This window comes from Labrus mixtus, chromosome 12, assembly GCF_963584025.1.
Source record: "Labrus mixtus chromosome 12, fLabMix1.1, whole genome shotgun sequence".
In the NCBI taxonomy this organism is placed as follows: Eukaryota; Metazoa; Chordata; class Actinopteri; order Labriformes; family Labridae; genus Labrus; species Labrus mixtus.
Window position 1 is genome coordinate 12,993,493 of NC_083623.1, and position 18,636 is coordinate 13,012,128.

At 41.2% G+C, this 18,636-nt stretch overlaps 1 protein-coding gene across 6 annotated transcripts in view; it reads right to left on the bottom strand.

The window, feature by feature from the left end:
* Positions 1-18,636, bottom strand: part of nhsl1b (NHS-like 1b) — a 103,148-nt gene that overhangs the window by 42,182 nt on the left and 42,330 nt on the right. For 2 of the 6 annotated variants that reach the window (XM_061052058.1, XM_061052055.1), the window contains exon 1: positions 824-1,154. The exons of 1 other annotated variant lie outside the window; for it this stretch is intronic. In XM_061052058.1, the coding sequence (XP_060908041.1) occupies positions 824-1,139 (316 nt within the window). In that variant the 5' untranslated portion in view covers positions 1,140-1,154. Of the gene's footprint in view, positions 1-823; positions 1,155-8,472; positions 8,746-16,244; positions 16,301-17,092; positions 18,469-18,636 lie in introns of those variants that run through there. 3 more of the 6 variants (XM_061052057.1, XM_061052061.1, XM_061052060.1) reach the window with 3 other exon arrangements.

An 18,636-nucleotide genomic window follows, 5' to 3' on the forward strand; every position in this document is an offset into this window, starting at 1 on the left:
GGCTTTGACCCGATAAGGCAAACACAAAACGAAACATGTCTCAAAGCAAAGAAGGGAAGTTACTTAATATTTATATAATGATGATAATGATCCTAAATCAATATCATGTTAAACGGATTTTCCAACCAAAAACTGATATTCTACACGGCTTTTTGCATTTGTGACATCATTAACGAAAGCTTTCTCCAAAGCTTGTCCAGTTCTTGCCTGGAGGAACCCTGCACTACCACACCAAAGGCCAAAGGTCACAAAGCCACAATCTGCATTGATTCCTCACGACATGCCAAACACACACATATAAAAGGTTGCGGACAGACGGCACAGATCACTAAAAGAGGATGGAAGTCACCTGATTAGAAGAGACAAAGCCTGTCTTGGCAAAAGCATCCAAATCGTGTGCCATGACTCTCCAGCACTGCGACAAACAGCCGGGTAAACATGGCCCACTAACAGTTCAGGTTAATTAAGTTCACTTTGAATGAGGACTTTGTTTCTCTGGCAAAACAAATACCAAAACCATTACTACAGCAAAACAGCGATGTGGTGTCAAGTTAAGTCAGCTAAGTCTTACTAAGAGGCTCGCAGAGGCTGCGATCTGGGCAGTGCAGGTTCAAAGTTGAAGGCAAGAACCCCTATAATTATGTTGTTTTTCAGTTGAAATGAGAGAGGGTGGAGCTGCAGCTAAGTGTGGTCAACAGTCTGGACTATACGTACACAAAGAAACTTTCAAAATAAAACACTTAAGAAGTTGTTGGTTCAAACCCAACAAGTTTCAGATAACAAACAGCATGACAGGAATTACGTCTTTCTCTCTGTTCTGTACCTTTGCCTTCCTGGAAGGTGAGTGTTTCCCCGGGGGAGCCTTTTACAACTGGTCCAAGCAGTGGTTTGGGGGTCCAGAGAGAGTCAGGCTTCTGATGGACCTTTGACATTGAAAGCAGGCGTTTGCGCAGGCAGCCCTCTGGCCTGGCATGCCTGGGGTTTGAAAAGGCCTCTGGAGGCTGGAAGCTGTTCCCCATCTTGTTGGCGGGCTGGACAGAGCTTGGAATTCCCTTCTTGCTGGTGGGGTCCTCATAGCAGGCCCTGTGCCAGCAGCTGACCACCCGCTCCGAGGACAGGCAGTACACGTATGTGATCATCCCCAGCTAAAACCCCCCCACCCCCGACACCCACCCTCCCTTGCTCTCTCTAGGACCAAACCCTCCAACTCCTCCTTCTTTCTTGCACGGCCCTCTCTCTCTCTCTCTCTCTCTCTCTTAGGACGAGTACTTGAGGTGGTGGGATGGAGGGGTGCCTGCAAAGGTTTTGTGTGCAAGACCTCCCCCCCTCGCTCCCAAAACCCTCAAAAGGTCTCCCCCTTCTCTTGCTGGGAAGATGGGATGAAGGTTTGGAGGTTTTTGCAACCCACAGGGGACCAAATCCCCCCTCTGTCTCCTCCTCTCTCTCCTCCTATTGTTTTTTGTCCTCCCTCTCCCTCTCTCAGGGGTTTCTATTGACTAACATTGATTTGCCTGACAAAGGAAGGCCGTGCAGTGTTAGATTACAAGATTTAACTCCAAAACAAATATTTCACAAAACTATTGCAGTGTAAAGCCATAACAAATCCTGCATGACTGTCCATCAAACGTTTGGCAGACACCCTGGTAGATTGCAAAAACAGGATTCTGACCCCCTTAAAATGACAACTTTCCAGAATAGTCCCACAGAAGCAGAATAGACATTTCAAACGTTCTTATTGGAAAAACTTATGCTTAAAGCATGTTTGTCCTCTAAAAGTCTGTGCTATCCATTGCTATGACGCAGAAGCATTATACCAAAATGAGCAAAAGACAATCCCCGCCCCCCTCAAAAAAAAAAAAAGTTAAGAAAAACGTTCATGGCCAAAGTAGGGATGAAAAAAAATCAGATTCCAAATTAATGTTCAGAAAAGTGTGTTAGAGCATCTTCCTTTCCCTGTTTCCTCCTGTCTGGGACAGAGCATCAGAATTGTTCAGTTGCATCCACATGGTCTTTTCTCTCAGCTCCGCCTCCTCCTCTCCTCTCTCTGTCTCTCTCTCTCTCTCTGTCCCCCTCTCTCTCTCTGTCTCTCTCTCTCTGTCCCTCTCTCTCTCCTCTGCTCCTCAACGCTGCAGTTCTAATCTGTAAACCCAGATTATCCAGCCTCCAGCCCTAGCCTCTGGTTGTGTCAGGGAACACATACAACACAGATGGACACCAGGCTGTAGATAATTAACTACATCACCTTCAGTTCACAAACGTGTGGCGTTCCAAGCAGACTTGGCGTGTTTAAGTGTCAGCTGGTTAACTCAGATGACACTAAGTAAATTAGAAGAAAGCAGAATGTGGGGCAAATATCGACATACTGCCTCTGGTTTAACCTCACCTGACCGAGTACAAAGATCCAGTTAAAAATACACTAAACAGACAAAACACACAAATGTCAGACAGCAGGTCAAAAGCTTGGTGAGCATAAACTAACAGAGTAACACAGAGAGAAAATTTTAAACAAATTAATGAATTAAACTGCAAATGAAGAGAAAAAAATCAGACTGAAAAACAGGGGCAGTGATAAAGACTAAACCTAAACTGCCAGGTGATGGCGTGTATGTGTATGTATGGATCCTTAATCAGCTTGGCTGTGAGGCAGGTTAAGTATTCTGACATATCCAGATTTATAGGATGAAGACCAGCAGATATGATCCACAACAAAACTGAACATTGATGCTAGAGAGAGGACCCGTTAACAAATATATTTAAATGAATGAAAACAAAGGGACATTTTCTCATGGGGTAATAATACCATCAGAATAGAAGGGCATCTGTCTCCCTCTAGTGGTGACTAAAACTGTTGCCATAAAACTCAGACACACTAAAATCCTTGTAGATAGTTTAAAAGTACACAATAGCTGAAACAATCAGTGTATTATAAATCAATAAGCCAATACATACACAACTTTTTTGATAATCAGATAATAGTTTTGGTACTTTTTCAAGTATAAAGTGAAGGGTAAAGGCAAGAACTGTCTGGTTTTAGCTTCTCCAATGTGAAGATTTGCAGCCTTTCTTTGATGTTTGTCATTTTAAACTTTGTACACTCACAACGACTTAAAATTCAAAGGTTTCAAGATGTCACCTGAAGTCTAGGAAACTATAAATACAAAATGTTCACAATGTGTTTGATATGTAATAAACTAAAACATGAATACAAAACAAAAAGGTAGCTGTTGCCCAAGTAGACTGATAAACCCACACTGTACATATTTTGTGAGTAAGGGCAGGCAGTTTGTGTGTGTGTGTGTGTGTGTGTGTGTGTGTGTGTGTGTGTATTTGTTATCATGCCAAAACCTCAGCAGATAGCCACAGGCTAAAACAGCCATTACCGATAGTTATCGTTTCCACAGCATAGTGTGCCGGCCAAAACACAAGCTGATTACAAAACCAAAAACCACCGCACACACATAGAGAACATAATGGACAAACCACTGAATACACACACACACATAAAAAGAAATGGTGGACACGTAGCCCAAAGGGCAAGCCAAAGGATTCTGACTGTGGCCTAAATTGCACCTAACACTGTCGTTGCCCTAGATCCATAAACACGTAGACACGTTAGGTCATACAGCTCACAACACAAAATCAGGGGTGTGCAGTCATTCAGACCTGCACACATAATAGCATTGTGACAACACAACAGAGGTTGTTGTGTTCTAACTGTGACGCATAAACAAATATCAAACAAGCAGGTATGTGTGTTTGTAGTAGTTATTACACACACACACACACACACACTGAATGAATGGCATGTGTGTTAGTTGGCTGTGAATGTTGAGGTTTTCTCCAGACCCAGCATGCATGGCGCTCAGATTCACACAGCCCACTGCCCATGAATGGGGATTATTACAAGTCCGGATATTTAAGTGTGTGTTTGAGTGTGACTTGTGTGCGTCCTATTATTTGGCAGTGTGACAACAGCTTGGTTGGTGTATATTGTATACTTATAAATGCAAAAGTTTTTGCAACCTTGTGTGCAAATAAACTCTTGTACCTGCTAATACACAAACATGCACATAGTGTGTGTGTGTGTGTGTGTGTGTGTGTGTGTATGCATGCATGCGTGTGTGTGTGTGTGTGTGTGTGTGTGTGTGGGGGGGGGAAGCCAAACGGAAGGGCTTTGGGGTATGGACAAAGGTAACCATGGATACCCATAGGTCTGAATGGAGTGAGAGGAGCACCTGCAAGCTGGGTTAGTCCTGTGTCTGGGGAAGTCATCCACAGGGAGTCAGCTATTGTCTTTTCAAACTTCGCCCTACAACAATAGTTTTCCAGCGTGGTCTCTGGAAACACCACGGCTTCACACTTTCCTCCTGAGAGACTTTGTTTTGTGCTAAAAATACAGTAAGCTCCCTTTTGACTTCAACATGTTCCTATACTTTTACGCTGTCTGAAAGGCCATTGTTTTCTTAAACTCTTTTCAAGAGACAAAAGATTCACTGGAGTCCTGACTGAGTGCATTCACAGGCCATTGGAACTTCACCCGCTATTGTTTAACTATCAAGACTAGAATCTTGTCCTCTTTTGGAAGAGACTGACTTGTTTACGGAGGTAAACGTGCAAGCGTCTTAGAAGAATATCTTAAAATCTACCACTCCAGAGCTGGACTTTGAGGTAGTCTAAAAATACAATAGTAGTATTATTTGGCTACTTTAAACAAATATGAACATACAAAAGATAGTTAAATATCCATATAAATACACTGAAAACATGTTTTCTGAAATCCATTTCCAATGATCTATAAATCAAAGCTAGATATCCCATGTCTATCCTTATTGTAGTATTTCACACCTGTTTAGGTCTGTTATTGTAGAGTTTCATCAAGGCTTCTGACATCATTCGAAATGGCTTTACGTGGTAGCAACCCCATCCTGAAATCTCTTCAATACCTCTCTCCTGTCCAGTCCTCTCCGCTCCTCTCTTCCCCTCCACTGAAGATAGGCAGTTTTCCACATCGAGTGTGAGAACATCCCTCCACACCATTACCCACAAGGTCAGAGGGAAGGTAGAGGGTCAGCCTGGGCTAACAGGGGTCGCAGTCTCTCCAGACACACAGCACAGGTGCTTTGTTTATTGATGGACAGTTCAGGTTAACAAGGAGGGGGATTTTAATGAGGTCTCTAAAAAAAAGTTTGTCACAACATAAGCTTGGAATTCCTAAAAAATAAAGTATTTTTAGATTTGTAACATCAACTTGGTGAAACGTATTGAACATATCGAGATGCACAGGATCACTTATACACTACTAAAAATGCAAACACATGTAAATGTTTTTAAATTCATTGATAGTGCCAAGACTAACGTGGCTGCACATACACTCCCATGGAAACAATAAATGCAACCTGGTGAGAATATAATAGAGAACTTCAATGAATGAGGTTAAATATAGAATCAGATATGTGGGTCACTGCCCTTCGGGTCATTTTGAACCTGGCTGCCACACACAGTCCTGCTCCGGCCAAGAATACAATTCACATTTCAGGGTGTTTGTTTGAATGAATGCTCCAAACATCATCTCCCTGTTTCAGTTAAATTAACATCTAAATCTAAAAGCTCAAACACGCACATTTGCACATGCATAAGGCTCAAATCATAGATGTGTTGTGCTGGACGTTCAGGTAGTAAAACTTCATTATTAGCCACAGTTCATGAAACTATTTACATTTAAAATGTAAAAAAAAAATAAAAATCGATTGAAACTGACTTATTAAATGTAAGAATATGCAGCACAGCTAATATCTGACAAACACAGTTTAACATTCAGAATCAGTTTTATTGGCCAAGTTTTTGAGCACACAAGGAATTTGACTCCAGTTTTGCATTACTCTCGTGTACTTCTCATGTAAGCTTATTTAGATAATGGTTGGATGAATTTTTAGACTTCTTTACAAAGTACACATTTCATCCACAAAAATCTGTGTATGGTTGGACTTGAATACCAGCAATTTCCCCCTGATCTGCTGTCCACAATCCAAACATCCGAAGCTGCTATAATGCTCACACATCCGAGTAAACTGCAATCAGAGGAGTTGAATAAATACCAACAACTCTTGACCAAGTTTAAGTCAGCCAAAGACGTGTTATTTTTCAGATTGGATATGGTTTGAGAGCCCTTCACTGACCTCATATGAGGAGGTCAAATGAATTCTCGACAAAATGTTTGCTGGAAAAGGCTTTACACAGACAGAAAATGTTGCATTTTTACATGCAGCGCACAGCAGGAAACCTCCAATTTGAGAGAGAACAAGTTTTCCAAAATCACGTCAGCTAATCCGTTCTCAGTCCCGTCTAATGTCTACTTTCTGGGCTAACATATTCTGCTGGAGTGGCGCTCCAAAGCTGAAATAACTTGTGCAACTTACCAAAACACAAAACTTACCACACCAAGTGGTCTGACTGGCGAGCACAGGGCTTACACTGAAATGCACGGCTTTACAGCTGCATGTGGGGGTGGGGGGGGTGTTGTCAGAACAGATGAGAATCCAGTGTGGCCACAGCTGGATGTGGAGGAACGTGGGCTGAATATGTGTCACGTCTGCCCCAGAGCTGGCAACTCCAACGGAGAGGACTTGTTTAAATCATAACATAAGCAGACATTCAGTAACTGGCAACCAACGCGGAGTAATCTGCTGGTGGGATCACAGCATTTAATGTCATGTAATGCACATTATTTGGGTCAGATGGCTGTGGTGCTTTTGCTTTAACTGCAGCTTGTGTACTTGTAAACCTCAAACATGTTGAGGCTTCAATTTGTAATGACAAATAACATGCATGTTGGAAAAAGATCTTCCAACAGTCCCCAAAAAGAGTTTTCAAAAAAAGTAGAACTAGGTCATTTAATGGTAGGGTTAGGGTGGTCATTGGTCATTTACTTTGTCTCACAAAACTGAACTTCTTCCTCCAACAAAACTCCCACATCTGGTTCTCCCCATATTTCTGATCCGATCAGGGTCATGAAGTGTAACAACATAAATTACTGTGTACAGCTGATGCACTGGGACATTGCTACATCTGGCTGCAGTGTTCAATTCATATTACCTCATTTCTGGAAGACAAAAATCTCCAGCCTACAGAAACGTCTTCAAAAGAAGGGAAGATTTCCTCATTGTTTGACGTGAGAGCAGTTCAGACCATACAGTAAGACACGGCTGAGCAGAGCACCATCTTGTTTCTCCTTTTACTGCATCTGTTGGACCACATATTTTACAACCTGAAACATGTTTTCCAAATCAAAGTTCTTTCTGTACAATAAAAAAGTAAGTAGACTTTTGCTTGGATATACAAGTGTAAAACAAGGACAAATTATATGAAGAACAGGTTTATACTTATTAAAGGGGCCATCATTGCTTTTTTCAAGTATTTAAAAAAAAAAGTGTAACTTTCAAACTTTCAATCAAAGCGCTTTACATTTGATAGTTTTCAAAATCACACACCGGGAAGTTCGTAAGCTTGACTTAACTTTCCAGTCAGATGATGGGTAAAGCTGCAAACATAATGTTCTTACATCTGTGAATCAATTAAAATAATTGATTTATGAACCAAGACCAAACGTTTTGGAAACCGAACCCTTGATTCAAACACCAGTACAGCTGTTTTTCATTGTTTAAACAACATCTAACAACCCACTGGGCAGCTTCATGCCTTCATCGTTAATACACGGCTCATGGTGAGGTCAGGATTAGTGTGTAAAACAATGAGGGAAGAGCTTGAGTCATGCAGTGACACGCTGAACATAAAGTTGATCATAATGTAGCTGAGTAAAGGAACAAAGTGGGTGATAAGAGAGGAAACAAAAAAAAAAAATCTAAATGAGGCTGCCAGTAAAAGAGAAGCCAGTTTATCCCTTATCTTAGTTTCACTGGTCAGTCAAGTAACTGCCAACACATGGCGTCACTCTGCAGGACAGCAGCGCTGCAAACTGCTGCTTTGCCAGCTGTTAATGTGGAAACACACATGCAGACACAGAAACATTACCATCATCCATCTCCATTGAAATAGAGTTAAATTAATAAAATTAAAAGCTCATTACGTGAGCTACAAAAACGATTATATCCCAGTATCTTTGTATGTTTAAAAAAAAAAAAAAACGAGAGTAACAGGGAGTCAGTGTGATCAAAAGCAAACAGATGGAGGGGAAAAAAAGAGAGGTATAGGAATAAAGTCAGTGAACCTGAACGAGTCAGACAGGGAAAAAAGAACAGAGGGAGAAATGATTAAAGAGAAAAAAATAGGGAGGGTGATTTTCTGTAAAGAAAAACACATGAGGAAGGATATTGTGTGGAGGAAGCTGCAGTGACACAGATTACTTTCCACACCGAATACAGAGATGGAGTTTAACTTCTCTTTGTCTCAAAAAGTCTGGGAGAAAAGTCCTGAACTCACAATGAGGTGATGAAACTCCCGCCGACACACACTTACCTTTCAGACAGAACATGGCTCTTTAGTTATTCCTCCATTTATCCATAAGAAACGAACACCAGCTCTGTCCTCTGTCTCTTTCTTTTCTCTTGTTTCCTGACTTCCCACCTCCTTTCCTTCCTCTCCTTTCTTCTCTCTCTCTACACCACTCTGTCCGAGCGTTCACACACGGACACACGGATCCCGACACACACACTCCTCTCTCCTGCTGCCATCTCTCTCTCCCTGTCTGTCTCTCCCCTCTCCCCAACACATGCACACACGCTCTGAGTGGCAGCTAGCCAACTTCTACACCGCAGGAAACTGCTCTGCAAACCCCCCCCCCCCCCCCCAGCTCACTCTGCTTCCCCTCTCTCTCTCTCTCTCTCTCTCCCCCTGTATCTCTGAATGTATCTCCACCAGGCTGACAACACCTCCTCATCTTTCCGCTCCATCAGTGTTGAAACTGAGAGAGGCAGAAGCCAAGACTAGATCTAAAACTGAAGTTTAAGCTGCTGTTAGCACAATGCTGGTGTCATTAATGCAGATGCAAACTTGAAAACACAACTATATGTAAGCACAACTATACTGTATATATGAAATAATCTCAATGACGCTCTTTCTAGGGTCAGCCTTGACAACATAAAATGACACCCACACACCGAGTGTGAGCCCCGTGGAGGATTGTGATCGTAGAGAATCCGAGCAGTCAGCAGTTCAGAGTGAGGCAGGGGGCCCCGGCTTGAGGCCGAACCATTGTTCACTGATCAAATATAATCGCTTTAATCCCCCCCCAATCGACTGTTTGCTATCAGAAGCAACTACAAGCTCGGTGCGTCCCACACAGATGGGAGACAGAAGTACTAAGTCGAGAGGCTCAAATCATAGATGTGTTGTGCTGGACATTCAGGTAAAAGGTTACATAGATCCTTATAGCTTAACAAAAAGGTAGGATATTGAAAAACACAGGATTCCAAAGTCTTCCTTCTTCAATCCCTGACAGTAGTAGTAGTAGTAGATATACTTGGAAAATTAAGCGATCAGAAATCAATACACAATTAGCGCTACAGCATAAGTGTCCTTAATGTGGACTATGGGATTCCAAAATCCAACAACATGACGATACAGATTGTGTCAACAAAAGGTTTGTCTTACTGGACACAAAAAGTCATTGATTTCCAATGACGCTCTGTAATGGCTTCCTCTTATACTACAAAACACAGCTGGTTAGAGAGTTGGTGGAGCTTGGCGGTAGAAGCCACGCAAGCCTCAATAAGTGAGCTGTAAAGTAAGACTATTAGAAGCCCTATTCAGACTGCACGGTTGAAGAGGCGTGATATTTAGTGCCCTGTGACATCTCGCCTCCACTTTGAATGTCACAGAGGTATAAAGCGGGGCCCTCTCTACTCATCATGTTTTCACAAACACAACATGAATTCACAGACTGGAACATCAATATTACGCCGGTAAAGAGTCAATGAGAATGTACAAGGGTGTAATGACGACGGAGCATGATTAAGGTGCTGTTGTGGAATATTAATCTATAATGGGGCTTAAGTTACATTTCTGAGTTTGCTTTTTTCATGTTTCAAACACAACATACACTGATAATGAATGAATGAATAATAGAATGTAACTCTGCATCAGGGCACCTGATAACATCTCCTGATCTAAATTCATACAATGTTAAGTGACGGAAAATCGACCGCTTTTCTACCCTCTATTCTGAAGGCAGTTATGCATGACTGACACCTGTGCAACAACAGTAAATCCCATGTACTCCTGTACATGAAGCAATGAGCTGTGAAGTTGATATCACTCGATCCATTATGGTTTAGTACTGTTACGTTAACAACACTTAAACCTTTCAGCAAATGAGTGAGAGTAATTACAGTAATCCTGACGGTTAACCTTGACAATTATTATGATCGTAGCTATTTCATACATTTCAAGTGTTAACCCTTACAGTGACATTACTGATGCTGGATAAAAATTAATTAATATTTCTATTTGAAACATAATATACTAATTGGTATTTTAAGCTGTTTTAAGAAGAGCAAAATCATATTTACTCTAAAACTTCACCCCCCCAGAAGTACGGATCTATAGCTGTTTATAAAAGATGTACAGTCCAAGTATGAGTGTGCTTGTGTGCATATTTGTGTGTGTGTGTGTGTGTGTGTGTATGTGTGTGTGTGTGTGTGTGTGCTATGAACATGATAATCCCACCCCAGTGCTGCTGGCAGGCTATGACACGTCTGCCTCGACCAGATGTCACCAATTACGGGCTGATTAGTGTGTGTGTGTGTGTGTGTGTGTGTGTGTATGAGAGACAGAGTGAGTGAGAGAGAGAGAGAGAGAAACTTGGAGCGCCTTTATGAGAGGGATAAAATCTAAATGCCACAAAAATACAGCCCTGAAAAAAATCGGCAAATAAAACACACACAAAAATGTGCAAATAGCCCCACCAATAAAACCAGACTTATCAAACCTGCACCTTAATTGGACGCCGAGTTGGCCACAATAGCTTAAACTTGAACCTTCCCAATAAAACCCCCGTATCTAAAAAAAACAAAAAAACAACCTTGAGGTAAACCAAACAACTGCTCTGGCAAAGTTGTTTAAAGCAGGGAGGTGGAATTTCTCCCCATTTTAACCAATCATTTTATTTCAACACTTAGGTCTTCTAGTTTGCCAGCACTCAAAAGATTCAACACAACATATACACATCAGCTACTGACATCAGTGTATGCTGACTGACCAATGTCTGTCACCAGAACACGTATCAGCCAATACTGATGTTAAACCATTGGTGCATCTCTATTCATTCATTCTCCAAGTCAGTAAAAAGATTAAAAGAATCAAGAGTGTCTCAAACATAAACCAACACATTTTTTGATTTACTTATTCATTCATCTGCAATTATAACATTTGTTTTGGAGGGATTGTGTTATTGTTTTTTTTCTAACTTTTAGAATTGATGCTAAGTTTAGATGCTGGTTTGTTTTTTTAATACACATGAAATGTATTAAATCGTTATCTCAGTGTGTTTACATGACTCGCGACTGCACTGTTGTCTTATTTAGCCTTCTACATGCTAGTCTTTGCTTATTTTGTGTTAATTTTGATATTTAATGTTAAACTTTTTGTACATAGAGAGCACAGTTCGACAAAGTCAAATTCTTTGTGCATGTCAGCCAACCTGGCCAATTAAAACTGATTCAGATTCTGAAATGGATTTAAAACGCCTTCCCTTTGTTCCAGTTGTTCGGAAATTTGTCTGTTTCTACTCCTCTATCTTTGTGGTTACAGACGTCTTCAGGTAAAGTGGTATTCTCGTTTTGCAAGCTGCAGGTTACAAACATTGCCTTCAAAGGCATTTCAACTAACCACTGGTGTCAACGTCCAAAACACAGTTTTTGTCTACAAATAAGACACTCATTGGAGGCGCTGAATCACGCCAACAACCTGGTATAAGACAACACATTATCTAAAACAGTCAGCAGCTCTGTGTTCTGCACAGTGCAACACAAACACAACATGTTGTTACTGTCAGCTTTGAGCTCTGCGTCATTGCGAGATAAAACTAAATAACGCACGCAGATGTAAGATTGTTGTGGCAAACGTAACACAAGCAGTTAGACACGCAACGAGAAAGAACCTGAAGTTTCAAAAATGTGACCTAATAGCCCTTTCAGTTAAATCACATTATAACATTATGATAACAAATAGAAGACACAGATGGACAAAGACAAGTGGGGTTTGAATGTAATAGATCATCTCCTTACACATGACGACACCATCACAGGCCATATGTGCTGAGGCAGATTACAAACCCTCACCTCCGGATTGCCTTGGTATCACAAGAGTGTAAACTATGACATAAACTGTAGACCTCCATGTCCTTACAATGGAAAGTCCTGATCACAAATGTAATCCATCTATCACCTTCAAGTACAGGCATGCATGGATTACATCTCATAATACAAAGGTAATAGGATATGTACAATATTGTAGAAAAACAGTCAGAAAATCAGAGATTTCTGGGGGGTTTTGGCCGAAAATAGAAGATAATGCGATTTCATGCAGGCTTAAACTCAACTGTGACGTTTGGCAGGCTCTGTAGGGTTTTCAGTGTACAGTAAGTCTGATCTGGGATCAGCTCATACAGTCATAAAAAAAGATGTAATGTGGGTCAAAGAGGTAGATAATGACTTACCTGAAAACCGTCAGATCATTGTCAGCACATAGAAAGAGAAAAGAAAGAGAAAACAGATGGTTAGAAACAGTTAAATGTATCTTTTTTTTGTGCATGCATGTTGTGTGTAAACATACATTCAGGTGTACAGTAAGTTTGTGTGCGTGCTTGTGTGTGTATACGCTCTGGGCTGTGGGCCACATCAGCAGATTTCCCAGTCCGTCCTTTAATGAGCATTTGCTGGTTTATACATCCCATCTCCCCCCTACGGCGAATTATCATCTGCTAATCTGGGTTTACACATGGACTACAGAATGATGACCAGTGTGTATCACTGTATGTGCACAAGGAATATGTGCACGCAAGCAAGCATCCAACCTCACAGGAAGTCAAAATATGCCATAACAGAACATTTTTTACAGCCAAAATTCACAGATAGCTCAATCATTTTTCAACAACCCTGGCTTGCTGAGTTATGGAAACTGTATAGGTCAACGCTTTTTTGTGGAATGTGTAAATGAAGGTCAAAAACATACGTAAAACCACTGTGATGCACTGGAAACATAGAAAAACAAATACCACACAAATTCTGCCAAATATTAAAATCCCTCAATCTTCCTATTCACATGTTAACACGGTACACTCTGATGAGCCAACAACGGAAATCTGAATGGCTTACAATCAGAGTCGTGGAGTTCATTTGGAGTGTTCTCTGTGCAAAAACAAACTGTATACTGTAAGAAGCAGTAAAGGAATCATATCAGATCCCAGATCAGACTGTACAGTCTTAGTTCACCGTGACAACCATGATGTGTGAAAGTAGATTGATTGAGAGATAGAGATCAATAGGTTCGATGGAGGGGATTGATCAGGTCAGTCTGTGTCTATGACTAAAAGAGCAAGGAAGAGAGAAAGGAAGAGAGACAGTAAAATGAAGCATTAATCCGCAAGGCTAAAAGATCAATCATTTCTTTTCAACGTGACTTCAAGCTGTAGGAGGCGACCTTAAAGAAACACAGAAGATCAAGGCTGAACAGTAAAAATAAACAAAAAAAAAAAAAAAAAGCATTTCTTTATTCTTGTGTGAGTAGCTTGCCAGTTTCAGCTTGTGAAAGAACCTTAGTTGCATGTCACACCCCTCTCTACCTTTCCTTCCATGTAGCGATCTACTAAAAGACATAGAAGAAGATGTATTATGAAACTTGTGTTGTATTGTTGTATTTTTCATGAAATCAATCACAACTCTGTATTTTTAAACCTCAAGTCATTTCAAGTTAGTCCCATCTTCACCAGCACAGCCAATCACAGCTTGTCTAACAGACGGGTATCTTACACATGATTGGTTTAGAGCAGTCCCAGTAGGACGGCTAAACAAACCACACCAGGAAACACTCACATGGGCAGCCGTTGCCTTAGCAACTGAGGCAAACACCCAACTAGTCAAGCTGGAAGCTGCTCTAAAATTGCAGGTTTTGGAGCCACAGGCCCTCATTTAAGGGCTATATTTATACACACGCATGGCGTGCGGCTGCCCATGTGTCTTGTAATGGGTCCTGGCAGGCGTGTGGAAACATATCCAGATGTTATAAATACTTCAGGTTCAAACCAAAGACGCTTCCTCTGTGTGGTGTGCCTATATACAGTGAGGGTATGATTGTGTCTGAGCTATGGAGGGAATCGTTTTATATTGCCCTGTCTATGACACCGTCTCTGGACTAGAATTAGCTATAAAAAGATACAGACTGTTTGCGTGACAGAGAAAGGAATCAAAATGAGTGTAAAAGCAAATCTAATGTGTCATATAACATTTTTTTGATAGCTTGACTTTTACACTGGCATGCCTTGTTGTTGCTTAATGTATTTATTCATGCTCTGGTGTGTTCTCTTTCTTACTTCCTTTCAGAATAAACATGTTAATGGTTAATTCAAATAGATTGGTATCCACTAATTTGGATCTGCTTCCTGAATCTACCTAACAGATAATCAATGGAGAAAATCATACTCATCAGACTAAGTTAACATCTTTGTCAACAACAATCGAGAAGATGTGCCATTCAGTCACATTGGATAGAAAAGCTGAACCAAGAACTAAACAAAGAAACAACATCAATAAAGGCACATCCTGATTGAGACGTGGCATTATACATACTGTATTTACCTATGAAACGTATGTAAATCCTCCTTGAACATATAGATACACATTTAAGTATCAACATCATTATAGTAAAAATCACAAGTTAAAGAAATAATCTATTCTATATAGATCTATATATCTAACTATATATCTATTCTGATGCATTTAGCAGACAAAACATTCAAAGAAACATAATCATTAGTAATTTGGTGCTTATATTTTTAAATCTTCATGATGGTTGTACAAGCGTATTCAAAAATATCTTCTACATCACGTGTTTTAAGATAAATAAAATAGCTGTTTAAAAAATTCTGTGAATATCTAAAGTCTATAGGTATTGATGACGACATTTCTAAAATGGTGAGCACAGCGTCTACCCTTTGACTTTGTGAAACATGTGAGGACTGTCGAACATGCGAGCGATGTGCAGCTCTGTGCTGTTTTCGGAAGGGGGCAGGTTCAGAGGTGACAGCCTGACTGAGATGGATAGAGACATAAATGACAACAGAAACAAGCTCCGCATTCCAGAGGAGCCAGAAAATGGACACTGAGGAAGAACCACATGTCTTTTAAAAACACTTCAAGATGCATTTAAAAATATGTTTCAGTCGTGTCCTAAACTACAACACCCACAATAGAACATGCTTGAAAAGGTCAGATTGTGAATACAGGCTTTGACTCTAAATGGTCTACTGGTTAACACACAAGTAAAATTTGGTTTGTTTATGTCCAAAAAACAAAAGAGCAAACAAGTTTGATTCAAAAGGACTAAAGAAAACCCAGGTCTGCCCTTGCAAATCAATCATTACGCTGGCATTACTAGACCAATCTTTCAAATGTGAATAAGTCTGAATCCTCTTGGCTTGTTTTTGATTTCTAAGAAACTTTATCAACAAGTGCCGACCAAAAAACTTTACACACTACAACCAAATCTGAGAAGTAAAAAACTGTAGGTTGCTATAGGCTCAGTAGCTAGTTTGAATTTCTACTCTACTCTGTAGCCCACACTACCATTTGTACACAACACAAACTACTGTGAAGTCGTTCAACACAGGAACATTTGTGGAATCAGAAAGCTCAACAACAATATACGAGTATTGACAGTCATTTTGATAAGTCAGCTTAAAGTGAATGATGATTTTTCTGTCCTTGCTACTGAAACAGACCTGCAGCTGGAAACAACTACTGGTAAGGGTCAGCATTAATGAAGATAATCACATGACTACAGTAACCAGCAGCCAAGTCTTTTCCATTTCAGGTAAAGGTCAGGCTACAGTTTCAACCATTGTCCCCAGAGTCCTATTGACATCAGTGACCAGTTACACACACATGCATGCACACACACACACACACACACACACACACACACACGCAACTGATGACATGTTCAATAAATGATGAGCCTAATCTAGAAACACAATACTCTTGATGCACAGAGAGAAGTATAAATGGCATTCCTACCTCAGCCAAGATGACGTCCAAACATAAAGTAAAAGTCTAATTAAAGAAAAGGTTGGTCTGACTGAGAAATGCAAGCCCCCCATCACCCACCCCACCCCTTTCCCTCACACCAAACCATTTAGCTGACATCGCCACCAGCCCGTGACATCACCAAGCCCATGACATCACTAACTTCCGGCCTGAAGCATCTCTGTTTACCTATCGCACACACACAAAGTGCTATTTGACCGTCTTACTGTCCACCGATTCTGGACAACTCGCGCTCGCTCCCTATAGCAACCAGGAAGTGCCAGGGACGTGGAGCCAGAGAACAAGGGGCCATAAAAAGACAGTGACCCACTTCTTGCTTTGCTTGTGCATGTGAACAAGTCATTCACTGGTTTCCTGACGGAGTGCGAGAACAAAAATCCATTCAAGAGCATTGTGACGAGTTGGGATGCAGCCAAACCAAACATACAACATCATTTAAGAGTCATTTTCCCCCAAAAATATGTTTCACACGTGCACAAAACCTCTAAAAATGTCGCAAAATATTTGGTTTAGCTGCATAATTATGTAAAGGAAACAACTCCATCTGTAATCCCTACGTTGCCCAGACTTTTTTACTGATGTTTGAACACAGTAGAAATCATTCCTCTTGAGCGGGCAGGGGTGATGACATGTATTCTACTTACATTACCAATAATTTATACTTTATTAATCCCGCGAGGGGAAATTTTGGTTTTACACTCTGTTTAATGAAATTAAATAAAATGAGATTTCAGGTGCAAGCTATCTTTAATATTCTAAATATGTTCAGGGAGCAAATGTTATAACCGCTTAAATGCAATTTTTCTGCTGACTCTCACCTATTTTGTGTTGAGGCTTGTACACCCAGTCGTCGTCATCATCCTTGTGTCCTTCTGCGGTATGAAGGTGAGTGTGTGAGTACGTGTGGCGATTGTGGACGGTGTGGACGGTGTGGAGCTCACTTTGACTGTGGAAGATTCGACTGTTCTGGCGTGAGAGATTGGACACGCTTAGCCAGCTGAGAGCTCGGGAAAGACCTGCAGGTTTCTCCTTACGAAAGGAAGCAGACCTCCTGTCTCCTCTCATCCTCATTCAAGGGAGATTAAGGTCCAACACGAGAAGATGTTTGATTGAAATGTCTTTAAAACCCAGGTTCTGACCTGGACATATAATGATCAGATGTAGATTCTTAAGCTGGATGGATGATACAAACCTTATGTTCAGATGATCAAATTCCCAACATATCTGATTGAAGAATCCAACTCCAGCTGCACACAGGCTAAAATGCTATTCAGAATTCAGAAGTTCTGCCAAAGCCCAGTTTTCCTTCACATTGGAAGAGGAGTCTGTCCAGGTAAGAGTCATGATGTGGGAGTCTGCAACAAACCTCGTTCTCCGTCAGTTATCTCGGTGTCAGAATCCAGATTGAAATAACGGTTTGTTTTTTTTCCTTTCTTTTCCTCTGTGTTTAAAGACTCTGGGCATGATTCCCAAACCAAAAAGAGTTAATTATGCAATCAAGCAATCTTGATACCAGCCATCTACTGTGGCACACACTCAACTGCTGGCTGTGATGTTCCTTGGAGAGGCATTACAGAGGTTTCCAAATCTCACTTAGATACTTTTGAATGACAGCAAGTCATCGGTTGTTGTTTACGGCACAGGCATGCCCTTGAGTGCCGTTATCTCCAGTTGTTAGCACACACCAGCTGACACACACCTTCTTAGCGCCAAGCCAGAGCAGCAGGATCCAGCCTCACTGGGTCTATTCCCAGCCTGATGAAGTTACTCAAACACACTCGCATGTGGAAATCCTCCCGCCAGAAGTTCCAAATAGAGATCCTCTTTTACGTTTGTGTGAGTGCAGAAATGCCAGAGGGGAAAGATGACACTGCTTCTCAGGGCTCCCAAAGAATTTCAACCAACTTCTTCTTGTCAATACCTTCGTTTCCCCTCAGTGTTCGAATTGTACGCCTCCACAGGTGTTTCATCGTCGCCACTGGTGCATGATGAAAAAGTGCACAAAGACTGTTGACATAAAAAAAAACTTCTGTCTGGATCTATATCTTCATTCAGCTCAGCTGATTTGCATGCAGCAAAAATCCAGGAAGGCGAGCCCACACCTACTTAACACATGACGCACAGACAGGCTGATAAGAAATATACGTGCAGGCGAGGATTCCCTGAACTCCTCGAGCGTGCGAGTGTGTGTGTAAGATTTGACTTTGTGTGTTGTGAGTTCAGAGTTAGGATTACACCCAACCCTAGTGGCCACGGTGCTGAAATATGAGTAAGCCCGTCCCTCCTTCCTTCCTTCCTTCCCTCCCTCCCTCGTTCGTTCCTTCTGTTTTCTGTGATCTTCGCTCTCTGCCCCTCCCCTGCC